We start from the raw sequence: 12,981 nt of genomic DNA, 5'->3' as shown, positions 1-12,981 counted from the left end.
GATGGCACCCCACTTCAGTACTCTTGCCTGGAAAATCCCACGGATGGAGGAGCCTGGTGGGCTGCAGTCCATGGAGTCATGAAGAGTCAGACACGACTGAGCGACTTCACTTTCACTTTTCACTTTCATGCATTGGAGAAGGAAATGGCAACCCACTCCAGTGTTCTTGCCTGGAGAATCCCAGGGACGGGGAAGCCTGGTGGGCTGCTGTCTCTGGGGTTGCACAGAGTCGGACAAGACTGAAGTGACTTAGCAGCAACAGCAGCATCTGCATAGAGACAGTTTTACTTTTTGCTTTCTAATTTGGATGTCTTTTATTTCTTTTTCTTGACTAATTGCTCTAGCTAGGACTTCCAATGCTTTGTTGAACAAAAATGACAAGAGTGGGCGTCCTTGTCTTGTTACTGATCTTAGAGGAAAAGCTTTCAGATTTTCCCCATTGAGTATAAATGATGTTAGCTATGGGCTTGTCATATATGCCTTTATGATGTTGAGATATGTTTCCCTGATACCCACTTTGTTGAGAGTTTTTAATAGATATTAAATTTTGTCAAATGCCTTTCCTGCATCTATTTGAAATGATCATTTGATTTTATATTCTTCATTTGGTAATATGACTGTATCACATTGATTGACATTCTGATGTTGAGCCATCCTTGCATCCCCGGAATAAATCCTGCTTGATCATTGTATATGATCCTTTTAATGCTTTGTTGAATCTAATTTGCTAATATTTTATTGAGGACATTAAAAGCATTTTAATGACTTCTCTGTAAGCTGGGAATTGCTATAGTTAAAAGGAGCTCTTTATTTCAATAGAGACATCAGAATCTTGAGGCTACTAGATGCTTAAAAGCAGCAGTTTGCAGCAAATAACAACTGGAGACAAAGGGTACTAACCAGGACAGTGTAATAAGTATAGTTTGGCCTACAGAAATCTTTGGCCATCGCCAGTAAATCACAGGCTCCCAGAGCCAGAAATGATGCTGAAAAAATTGAACAACTAGGACAGCACAGGTCTTGATCTAGAAAAATGGGTGCTGGTGTATACAACTGATACAGCTGCAGTAATGCATATCAACTGAACAGCAAGTTGCATGCCAAGTTGCCTTAGTCGTGCCCAATAGTCGTGCCTGACTCTTTGGCAACCCTATGGACTTAGTCCTCCAGGCTCCTCTGTCCATGGGATTTTCCAGGCAAGAATACTGGAGTGGGTTGTCATGCCCTCCTCCAGGGAATGTTTCCAACCCAGGGATTGAAACCACATCTCCTGCACTGGCAGGCAGGTTCTTTACTACTAGTGTCACCTCTGAAGCCCAGTTGAATATTAAATTGGCTTTGGCCAAAAAATGGGGGCAGCCCACATAAGCGGTATGTATAACAACAACAGCAGAAAAGCGGGATCAGAGCCACCAAGGTAGTGTCAAGGCCCTCACTAAACCTACATGCACAGACATGAGTGAAAGGCCTCTACGGTGAAGAACTCTGTAATCTTCTCATAAATATGTTTCCAAAATCTACCTTTGAGGCTCCATTTACTAGGATTTTCTGCATTGCAGAAAGACAGATGTGCTTAGTCGCTTTAGTCATGTCCAACTCGTTGCCACCCCATGAACTGTAGCTCACCAGGCTCCCCGCTCTATGGGATTTTTGCAGCAAGAATACTGGAGGGGGTTGCCATTTCCTTCTCCAGGAGATCTTCCCAATCCAGGGATCAAACCTATGTCTCCTCCATCTCCTACACTGCAGGTGGATTCTTTAGCGCCGAGCCACCAGGGAAGCCCTAACCACTAGGCATTTTGGAAATCATCTGGCAACAGCTCTGAAGCCAGGATGGTCTATGAGATAAAGCATATGCTATATGAATGAATCCATTGTCTAGTTATTTTCACAGTGAAGAGTTAGAATTGATTTCTTCATCATCTAAGGCAACAACCCCACACTGGATCCATGATGCATCAGTTCACTTCAGTTGCTCAGTCGTGTCTGACTCTTTATGATCCCATGAACTGCAGCATGCCAGGCCTCTCTGTCCATCACCAACTCCGAGTTTACTCAAACTCATGTCCATTGAGTCAGTGATGCCATGCAGCCATCTCATCCTCTGTCCTCCCCTTCTCCCTGCCTTCAATCTTTCCATGATGCATAGAATAAGAGTTATTCTGGCTGGAGTACCAAATGATTCACCAAGATAAATCCTACTATCAAAAGCTTTAAAAGAAACATAGGTGTGATTCTTATCATGTCCAGACTTAAATGATCTTTGGCATGTGTAAGAGACAGATAGGGCTTTAAGAATGACAGCATTATGCTCATTAATCAGATTGTAATTCTAACTGTAGCAGTTGTCAAACAGGTTATCTTTCTTGGAGCAAATCAGTAGGTAGATATTTTGGCCAGCACATTTTTTGTTTTGTCTTTATTCCAGTAAGGAGAGGACACCTGTAGCAGCAGTTTTTGATAACCAACATTAAAGATTGTCGGAGAAGGCAATGGCACCCCACTTCAGTACTCTTGCTTGGAAAATCCCATGGACGGAGGACCCTGGTGGGCCGCAGTCCATGGGGTCGCTAACAGTCGGACACGACTGAGCGACTTCACTTTCACTTTTCACTTTCATGCATTGGAGAAGGAAATGGCAACCCACTCCAGTGTTCTTGCCTGGAGAATCCCAGGGACGGGGGAGCCTGGTGGGCTACTGTCTATGGGGTCGCACAGAGTCGGACACAACTGAAGTGACTTATCAGCAACAGCAGCAGTGTTCCATTAACTTTCTGTGTGCCATTATATAATTCTTGATACTAGACCTTGATCATCTCATTATACAGGGCATCATGCTGGACTAACACATTGATGATATGTGCTCATAAGACCTAGAGCACAGGTGTCATCGCTTCTCTGGATACCTGCTACGATACATCAGGCTGGACAGTAGAAGATAAATCCCATGAAAGCACAAGAGCCTTCCACCTCAGCCAGCTTTGTGCTGGTCCAGTTTCCTGGTGTGTTGGAATATTCCGGCCATAGTGAAGAGAAAATCATGTGCTCTATTTCACCTACAACTAAGGCGGACCCTCGGTGTTTGGTGGCTTTCTTTGAATTTTATGTGCAGTGCTCCAGCCCATTTATGGGTTGATCCAAATGCTTCTAGATTTGACTGGGCTCAGGAAAAAAAGGCCTCTCCAGCTGATTCAGGTTGCAGGGAAACATGGTTCTACCATGTGGACCCTATGAGGGAGATCCAGTGGGCTGAGAATTTTGAGTAAATTAGGATTTTATATAAAATCAGGATTTTTGAGCAAACCACATTCCCTTCAGAAAATACCTATTCTTTCAACTTAGTACTGGGCCCACTTGAAGTGAAAGAAAATTGTCCTGCTCAAGAGTGTTATATGAAGGCCTCAGGTAGGCTCCTGCAAAGCCTTCTCAAGTTCTCAGAAGGATAGCTTGTAAGCAGTCATACAGAAACTCAAGTTCACAGGCAACATATTTCTGCTTTAATATAGCAATGTTTTTGAAGTCCTTGTGTTATGATGTGTCAGCTCATCAGACCCACTCTTCAATCCATTATGCGAGTATCCTCTGTCCTTAGCCTAACAAAATAGACCAGCAAGGAATGAAAAGCAGAGAACAAACTTGAAGAAAAACTGATTTAATTTAGTAAGCTTTAAAAAGACACAAGCATGTATAACGAGCATTCTTTCCAAATAAACATTTTAAACATATATGTATACAGTATCAGGATTCCTGAATTACAAGCAACAGAGGCTGATTCTGACTCCAGAAAAAAAGGGGGCAGATGTTAGGTGTTAATAGCTCACAGGAGGTTTTGGTCAACTGAGCATTCCATAGGCCAGGAAGGAGGATAGCATTAGGGATTCTAGCAGCAAGAGTTCAAAACCATCTCTCCAGGAGACTGCCAGCTGGATTCCAGTCACTCCTCCCAGGGAAGGGGAGTTTCCTTAGTGTAAGAGTGTGTGTGTGTGTGTAAAGAGGTACCCGCTCCTATGAGGCTGGGCATACAAACCAGCAGTGTATCTACTCTAGAATACCTACAAAGCTGAGTTTTGAATTATCATTACATAAAACATATATATTTCTATAAAATCTACATTTCTATTATTAGTGCTTCTGCGACGGTTGGATGGCATCACTGATGAAATGGACATGAACTTGGGCAATCTCCGGGGGATGGTAAGGGACAGGGAATCCTGGCATGCTGCAGTCCATGGGGTTGTGAAGAGTTGGACATGACTCGGTGACTGAACAGTATTAGTGCTTCTGATAGGGGGAAAAAAAAACACAACAACATTGGTACATGCTTCTATTTGACATGTCAAAGTAGGTCCTGAAAAACGATCATCAGAAATAGCTCCAGGAGCAGTAAAGTGTTCAAAAACCAGACTTTATTCCCTTCATTTGAATTATGTATGATTTTTTTTTCATATTCTTTAAACTTACCTTTCTGTGACTACTTTAGCTCATTTAATCATAGAAAACATTCTCTGAGTGGCTTAGGCACATATTAGATGAATGGCACCTATTACTGTCTCAGTTCAAAGGGGAAAAAGTTAACAATTAACATCTGTTTAGGGCCTGAACCCTGTGAACGCTGATTATGCTTCTTGATGGCTCTGGGGAGACGACATGGGAAGCCGACTCCTATGCTGTGTTGTTCTCAGTCCTGGTAAAGACTGAGGAATGAGTCTTTGGCAATGTCAGTCCTACTTCTTCCCTTCGTACACAGGGAAAATGAGTCCCAGCCATGTGCAAAGCCACGATTAAAACATGAACGGGCAAGCTGGATGAGCAGCAAGGCAGGCCCACGACAAGAGTCTTGGTGTGAGTGTCCGAGTTGCGCCCTGAAAGGAAACTGATGAGCTGAGTAGAGCTCAGGCAGGACAGAGTGGACCCCATTCCCAGGCCTCATGGTCAGGAGACTCAGCTTAGTGCAGGGTCTGCTATCTGTCACGTCCTGGCCCTGCCCGAGGACACGTGTCTGCATCCTAGACACAGAGGAAAACCAGACACTGGAATGGACTGTTTCACCAAAGATCCTATACGCGCCGCCAGCACACGCAGCAATTTTGGCATCTAACAGCATCCCGAATGGGGAGTAAGGCATTCCATCCATGTCACTGAATCTCAGCCCCCAACTCTGGGGACTGAGGGGTATCCTTACAGAGGATACATCCTTAGGGGACCCGGGTATATCAGTGGAGTGCCTGTGACCCAGCAGGAGAATGGAATGCTCCCTGGGAAAGGGCAGTAGTAAAGAGAGACCAAGACCAGGAAACCAGAGAAAGCTGAGTAGAGATAGCTCAGGAATGTCCTTCACCGCAGGTGAGACTCCTAGAAATTCCTGGCCAGGGGTAGATGCCTTGTAATAAAAAGGTTCGGTAAGAGCTGCGTAAACAGGGGCTATTATCATTAAAATACACTCATTTTAACGAAGGCTGGTGAAGACTGTGGAGCTTGAAATTTTCAGAAGACATGGTGGTGACGTCACTTTTGTCCTCTAGGAAGCAGACGGTGAAGGGCCATCCACAACAATGCCCTTGGCCCACAGGACGATGCAAACTGGCACAGGGAAGAAGACCCAAGTGCACAACCTGTGGGACCCGGTGTGGGCAAGAAACCATATTTGGTTCTGTGGAGAAGAACCCAACCAAGAATACTGGTGCATGATCCTTCGTATTATGACTCAGCCGATGCAAACAATACAGGGCACAGCGTCACCGCTGTTAGTTAGCATTTGGTTTTACTAAAAGGAAAAACCCCACATAGAAGAGTTTAAGTTAAAGAAACGTGTAAACACGTGTTCTTAGTTGCTATTTTCAACTTGACTGAGAAAAATGTGTGGCGTCCCCTGCCTGCTAGCGACAGGAAAAGGAGAAATGTTAATATTTATGAGTTCATAGCTGCAGTTTGACCACTGCCATTCAGCTGGGCTTTGAAAACTCCTTTTTAATCAAATTAGCTTCATTGGTTAGACTGACTGGTTTTTATTAGTTTACCGTGAAATAGTTTTCAATTAACATAAGAACACAGAGGTAACATCGCCATCACACTGTTATAAAGTTAAAAGGCTTATGTGTTTGTTTCAATACCAGGGTAAAATACTGGAGCTAGGTTTCCCCACCGATGATGCTAACCAGCTACTAGTCCTTTTATTTTGCTCTTATTAATAGAAATATAACTTAGTGAGCTTAAGTTATAGCTAATGTAGGCCTCTTCATAGAGGCCTCTTCATAGCTTCCTAGGAGTCAGAACTTTTGCTTTCAATACCAAATAATATCTGGAAAACATGCTCACTTTTGTGTTTTTTGAGAAATTCCAAGAACTGGCCCAGATTCATGTGATAGTCATTCCTCAAGCCGTAGTCACCGTGGGCCTCAAGGAGTAATTCTTCAAAAGAATGGAAAAGGCGCAGGTCTTGCCCATCTCCTTCTGTTTCCATACTCTCCGCATGCTTGCAGGAAATGTGCTTCCAGTTGGGGTACCTGATTGTGTGCCAGAATTCCTCACAGTGCTCTTTGAAGCCCTCCACACAGATTATCCCTGGCTTTCCTGTCATGCAAAATCCTGTCACGTCCAACCTTTTCCCGACCTCCAGGATCTTTTTCCGGAGGTCCTGCTGATATATATGGTGACTGTAGATCCACATCCGGAGGAAGGTGTTCTTGACTGGCTTTGCTTGTGTCGATGGTTCGTCCACGAGCTTTCTGTTCAGGAAGTAGGAGGCACTGTTGTCCTGTAACCACTGGATGGCCGCGCACACACAGAGCTCCCCTGGATCAAAAGTCCCGATGTAGGAAGTGAGGCCTTTGTTGAGAAGCAGCTGCTGCTGTCTGTCAAGTTCTGGAGACCGTGCAAACATCTGTAGTGCTACATAGGGGTAGCTGTGAGGCATGGTTACTTGCAAGTCAATTTTCACCTTAAAATGAAAAGCAAATAGATTTAAGTACCGTGAAATCACATAAGTTAGTTTATCAATGGCCACTGCATGATTCTGATCAAGGTATCAACAATAGTTACTGCTTCTGTTACGTGTGTCAGCTGTGTGCCAGACACTGCACAACTTTACAAACACAATTTTACATAAACTCCTTCCATTGATGCATTCCTTCCTTCCAATATTCATCAAACACCGAGCACGTGTCAGGTACCCTATGTTGAAAAAAATATTTCAAGGTATTTCTTCTTCACAAGAAGCTAGACATTAGTTCTGTCCTTCATGAAGTCTAGAGCCTAGTGAAGGGGGCAGACATTAAACAAATCATTACATGCAGCAAGTATTTCATTGCAAAGGTGAGAAGCATGGCCATGGAAGAGTAGAGGGATCCACTGAAATGTCTAACCAGAGGGGCTACACGAGGTCTGGGGAGCCAGGGAGTCTCCCCTGAAGGAATGATGACCCAAGGCTGAGTAAGTAAATAACAGGGGTTCTCAAATGCCTGGACCACTTGTTACATGGGCGATGCTAACACTGTTGGAGATAAACAGATCAGAAAATGAAGGTCAATTCATTTTCAGAATTTAGATTTTCCACCTGTATTTGCTTTCAGGGTCATGGTGCCACCAAAGAAACAGTCATTCACTCCTTAAAAACAGTGCTGCCAAAAAGACAACATTTAGATCTGGGGAAATCATAACGTATGTACAAGATAGTCCATACTACAGTAGCAGGACTGGTTAAACTGGACAAGTGACAGAATAATGGCACTGTAAAAACCAGGCATATTGGTTTAAATGGTGAGCAGATGTATGTAAAATTCAAGATCTTTATTGGAGACAACTAACATCCCATATTTTCCTTTCAAACAAGTAAAGGAAATATGCATCTGGAATATTCTCTATCTGCTTCTTGGAGAGGAAGCTCAGGCTCCACGTGTTTTCAATAAAATCCGGGAACCTGGCAACAAGGAAAACAACTCAGGGCACCTACCTTGGGCTCCTCGATCTGCAGGGTGATCACAAATTCGATTTTTGGTGGCAACGCCTCCCTTATGCCGTCCAAGTATCTCTTTATGTTCGTCAGGGCATTGACATCTTCAAGTTTTACTTCTCCTTGGTTAGGAAACATAGAAAACAGCATTTCCATCTCCAGCAGCTGAAGCTGAAGGCATTCCTTCATTGAAGCCGACATGCTGACTCGAAATCAACCTGCCAGGAAAACTGGAAAGGCCCAGGGACACTAGGTTTGTCAACGTCGGCGGTGTCCAGGGAAATTTCCCGCAGTTCCCTTTAGCAGGGAGCTATTACGCACCGAGAGCTATGGGCACAAAGCCGGACACTTACACTCTTCCGCTTTATTTCCTGACCCCCAGATCTAGCATACACATCTCCCAAAATGTGTCGTTAAAATTAAGATTCTCTTTTCCCCCGCCGCCCCCGGTTCCGATCTGGGTCCAGGTATCTGGATTTTCAACAAGTGTTCGGAGTTATCCCGTTGCAGATGGCTGGCAAGCACCACCTGCGGACACTGCAAGCTTGAATTCTGGGAAGGGCGAGGGGCCCAGCTTCCAAATCCCACCAAGGTGTGCGGCTTGGGCGGCGGTGTCCGCAGCGACCAGAGAGGTCCGCAGTATCGGCGAGGCAAGGCTTAGGATCCCCGGGCTCCGGGGTCTTCTAGGCCCGCCGCGCTCCACGCCAGTTGCAGACCCTGCGGCCTCTGCGCCACGGACCCCCGCCCGGTGGGCCTTTCGCCTGTCGCAGGAGCCACCCCAGACCGGGACAGCAAATGTGAGTCCCGATGATTTGGATCCTCTTGGCTTGTGCCCCCAGGGGTTCCAGCTTAATGAGAGGGGTCGTCCAGGTAAATAAAACGACGTTTAATGCCAGCTGGCGGGGAGGGGAGGAGCGGCTCGAGAAAGATTCCCAGAATAAAACGTTTGGGAGATGAACCTCGAGAGTAGAGAAGGGGGATGCGGGGCGCCGAGTGGCGCTCACTGGGGCTGGGACCACCTTGTTAGAGGCCCCGTTTCGGGGCTGGTACCCTCTTCCCACTCAGGATCACTCGGAACCCCGGCTTCCCAGGAACGTGGGCCTGTCACCCTCTGAGACCCGAATTTGGAGTCAGGGGCTGCGTTTTTTTTTGGCGCGTCGCAGCGCTCTGAGGGCCTGTGACCCTCAGCCCCAACCCCCGGGCCACCGCGGGGGCCTCACCCTTCCTGGTCATTCAAAGGGAAACAGCCCCAAACCCTCTCGCAACCTCGCAACGCGGATCCGCAGTTCCGCAGGCGCGAGCCGCGCGTGACGGGCGACGAGGCGGGGCGGGGCCAGCAGGCCGTCCCCCGTGCTGATTGGCTGAGGGGCGGGGCAACGAGCCGGAAGCCACGCAGAGCCACGTCTTCGGATTCTCAGCGCCGCAGTCTGTTCCCGGCGCTGCGGCGAGGAAGGTGGTCGGCGCGGTGGGGGTGAGGGGAGTGTCTTAGCGGAGGTGAGCGGGGCCCCGAGGCTTGGCGGCGAGAACGGGACGTTGCGGTGGGGGGGCGGTTGGCCGCCCGCGAGGCCAGTGGGCCGGCTGGCGGACTGAACTGTGGGCCGCGAGGGACACGCCTACTCGTCCTCGGGCTGGGGAGCGGGCTGGAGGCTTGGGCCCGAGGGTCGAGCTGGGGAAAGGGGTCTCGTCCATCACCTCAGTGCGGGCCTCAAGGCTGGGTGCCAGGAAGCGTGGGCAGATTCGGGGGCGAGGAGGAAGGGGAACTAACCAGGTGCTGAAGGTTGAATAGAGGGAAGGGGATCGTTCTTAGCTTTTTTGAGTGGTGACAGTTTGGACTTGACAATACTTTCGATAAAAAGCCTTTGCATACTCATCAAAAGTAGTTTTAGGACATAAAACTCTTGAAATGACGGAAGCATTTTATCTTGACTTTTTTTTTTTAAAAAAGACTTGTGGACGAAACAGATTTACGCCCTTATGAATAATTATGGTATATTGCCAACTGGTCAGTTTTTAATGAAATGTCTTCATGCTTGAAAAATAGATTTGATCATTCTGTGTCAAACTAAATTAGCTTCCTAAATGCCAGTTTTTTCCAGCTGAACAAAAACATTTAACTGTTCATTGAAGTAATGAAGGACAATAAAGAAAACAAGGAAGCCTAGTGGGCTACAGGCTGACCTTTGACTTTAAAATTAAACGTAAAAGGAAGATGTTGCTTGTTTCAGAGCTTAATTTAGAAGGGCATCAGGATCCTCCCTTATGAAAATACAAAAATCCACCCCATGGTGTATGTGGAGGTCTGGGCAGTCTTGGAGAGGAGGCTTTTCCCCTTTGCTTTTCCTTTGGGAATCAGTCTCTGTAGCCTGGGAGGAATAGCAGAACTTCACAGATTTCCCATATATTTTGCATATGCAGCTTAGATCCACCTGAGAATGTGACTTTAGGCCTCAGTCCATCAGCAGCTCCCCATGTAAAATTTAGGTTGGGTAAGCTAGACCCAGAATTAAGTTTTCCCATTTATAAAATGAGATGATCCCTGATCATGTAGGATTTTGTGAATCGTAAATGGTCATATGTGTGGATTTCTTTCTAGGTGCTCTTGTTCTGTTCCATTGATCTGTCTTTTTTATACCAAGGCCATACTGTTTTGATTACTGTAGCTCTGTAGTGTACTTTGAAATCAGGGAGTGTGGTGCCTGTTCTTCTCAAGAGTGCTTTGATTAGTCAGCATCTTTTGTTGTGCTGTGGAATCTTCATTTTACTTGGGAATGGACTGTTTAAAAGTTTGCCTTGTGTCCAGGAATTGCTGGGGACAACCTGATTTCTGTCCTGAAGTGGACAAAACAGGTAATGCTAACCCACGAATCTTTCTACTGTTCTTCCCTCTCAAACATAGGCTTCTTTGGGGAGGATCAGAAGGAGGCAGATATATTAGTTTGGGATAACAGGTTTTGAAGCAAATGGTCCTTGGAAGATTTCTTATTATACCTGAAAAATATTCCTTGATTTTGCAGACATGGATTTAGATGCCGTTACAAAGCAGTCAGTGTTACATGCCAAGCCTGACGGGCTCATTCTTCAGTATGGGACTGCTGGATTTCGAACGAAAGCAGAACACCTTGATCATGTCATGTTTCGAATGGGATTATTAGCTGTCCTGAGGTCAAAGCAGACAAAATCTACCATAGGAGTCATGGTAACAGCATCACACAATCCTGAGGTAATGCATTTAGTGCTCCAATAAGACAAGCTTTTATTTCCAAGACCAAACCTTAGTTTCTGAGCACTTTGACCCCAATTCAAATTCTGATTCTAGTACTTCGCTTTTTCCTTGTTCTATGCCTTTGTTTTTGAACAAGCACTTTTCTTAACAAGTGGTCATTTAGCTCACAACTCTAACAGTTGTGGAGAGAGTGAAATGAGACAGTCATTTTTTGGATTGTGTCCATGTTGAGAAATAACACAATGTCCTTATAACTTAGTTGTATTGAGACAGCATCAGTAATAAAAAGTGTTGCCTCTGTTAATGTGGCAGAGACTTGAAGAGATTGGAGGCAAGCTGGGGGAGGGGAGATGACAAGTTTTTGAAAAGACTTAGCACACTTTGAAAATTTTCAGACAGGTCTTCTATAGCTAGGGAATAGTCTCATGTTCTGAGTGAACAGCTGGACATGTGACTTCAGGGATCCAGAAGTGAACATTGGACTTGATTGATCAGGCCCGATGAGTCTAGGGTTTATGACAATCGAGTTTTTTTAAAGTATTCCTCTGATGCAACTTAACTATCTTATTCTGTACTGGCCTATAACTCACTAAAACATTGTTTAAATAATATGCTTCTGTTCTGTTGCTAGGACACAAGACTTTTGCCTTTGTAGCTAAATCAGCAGGTTAGTGAGGGATCATAACCTCTTCCTCTCATACCCGCCCCCACCGAAAAACAAGAGGATGTTGCTTATTCAGCTTCTAAATGTGGATTGTTATAAATGTGTTAACTGTTTAAATGTCTAAATCACCACACTTGCTTAATGATTTGTAGGCAGAACCCCACGTTTATTGTTAATTCCAGAAGCACTTCTTAAAACAATTTTGAGCTCTGGCCTTCCAGTGTGTTCTTTTGAGTGCAGCCACAGGCAGAAGGATCTCCAGGGACCCTGGTTCTGCTGCAGTTGTGCCTCATCAGTTAATTGACGGTGAATGCACAGGTGACAGCCTTTTAAAAGGCTAGGGGGGCACAGCAGCTGTTGGGTGTAAGAGTCAGATAGATGATGTTTTAACATCAGCACTGACACTTCCTAGCCGTATGAACATAAGCAGATTACTTGCTCTGAATCTCGGTTTTCTCAGAGATTGGAGTAACCATAGGAGGATTAGTTAGATTGATGACATGTGTCGTGAGGATTCACTGAGGTGAGGTATGTACAATACCTGGTCCAGCACCTGGCCTTCAGTCATGGTCACCAGTGAAACTGCCCAGCCGTCACTGTCTTTTGTTTGGGGAGAAACAGCTTGGGTTTGCTTCCTCACCCTCATGACTGCACAGATGACTTATTACTTTTTATTTTTATTTTTTTTTTAGGAAGACAATGGTGTAAAATTGGTGGATCCTTTGGGTGAAATGTTGGCAGCATCCTGGGAGGAGCATGCTACCTGCTTGGCAAACGCTGAGGAACAACATTTGCCGAGAGTGCTGGTGGACATCAGTGAGAAGGCAGCCGTGGATCTGCACCAAGATGCCTTCGTGGTGATCGGTAGAGATACCAGGTGCACATCAGAGCCATGGGGAAAGCTGATTTTTGAATGCTACATAAATGGTTGTATCAGTTTTAGCACCCGAGACAAATGGAAAGAGTCAAGTGGAATGGAACCACCCTGAGAGGTTCCTCCTGGTCTTTTCAGTAGGACGTAGGAGTGAAGTCACTGCTACAGCTTGGGCTTGGTGTCCGAGCCCCAACTCTCAAGCTTACTGCACGAGTTGAGCAAGTCACTTAACCTTTTGGAGCCTACCTTTGCTCACCTGTAGTGTTGATGGT

At 45.6% G+C, this 12,981-nt stretch overlaps 2 protein-coding genes across 3 annotated transcripts in view; one reads left to right on the top strand and one right to left on the bottom strand.

Moving 5' to 3' along the window:
• Positions 1 to 3,640: 3,640 nt before the first annotated feature.
• Positions 3,641 to 9,258, bottom strand: RWDD2A (RWD domain containing 2A). Of its 2 annotated transcripts, none has more exons than XM_010861738.1 (3): positions 9,169 to 9,258; positions 7,949 to 8,178; positions 3,641 to 6,937 (listed from the first exon to the last, which is right to left on the bottom strand). In XM_010861738.1, exons 2-3 carry the CDS (start codon positions 8,147 to 8,149, stop codon positions 6,260 to 6,262), a joined length of 879 nt encoding a protein of 292 aa, XP_010860040.1. In that variant the 5' UTR covers positions 8,150 to 8,178; positions 9,169 to 9,258; the 3' UTR covers positions 3,641 to 6,259. The 2 variants fall into 2 exon arrangements, with proteins under 2 accessions (XP_010860040.1, XP_010860039.1); XM_010861737.1 differs by lacking the exon at positions 9,169 to 9,258 and adding an exon at positions 8,302 to 8,377.
• Positions 9,259 to 9,341: 83 nt separating this feature from the next.
• Positions 9,342 to 12,981, top strand: part of PGM3 (phosphoglucomutase 3) — a 26,568-nt gene continuing 22,928 nt past the window's right edge. Inside the window, exons 1-3 of the mRNA XM_010861736.1 lie at positions 9,342 to 9,442; positions 10,963 to 11,168; positions 12,528 to 12,712. Coding sequence (XP_010860038.1) covers positions 10,965 to 11,168; positions 12,528 to 12,712 — 389 coding nt within the window. The 5' untranslated portion in view covers positions 9,342 to 9,442; positions 10,963 to 10,964. The remainder of the gene's footprint in view (positions 9,443 to 10,962; positions 11,169 to 12,527; positions 12,713 to 12,981) is intronic.

The sequence above is a fragment of the Bison bison genome, unplaced genomic scaffold (genome assembly GCF_000754665.1).
Source record: "Bison bison bison isolate TAMUID 2011002044 unplaced genomic scaffold, Bison_UMD1.0 scf7180017864473, whole genome shotgun sequence".
NCBI lineage: Eukaryota > Metazoa > Chordata > Mammalia > Artiodactyla > Bovidae > Bison > Bison bison.
The sequence above is the reverse complement of the archived record's forward strand: the minus strand, read 5'-3'. Positions and strand labels throughout refer to the sequence as shown.

Excerpts from the sequence above, each read along its gene's own strand:
- RWDD2A (XM_010861738.1), bottom strand. The coding sequence starts at position 8,149 with ATGTCGGCTTCAATGAAGGAATGCCTTCAGCTTCAGCTGCTGGAGATG. Across the intron at positions 6,938-7,948 it reads TGCAGATCGAGGAGCCCAAG|GTGAAAATTGACTTGCAAGT; the intron begins GTAGGTGCCCTG and ends TTTCATTTTAAG.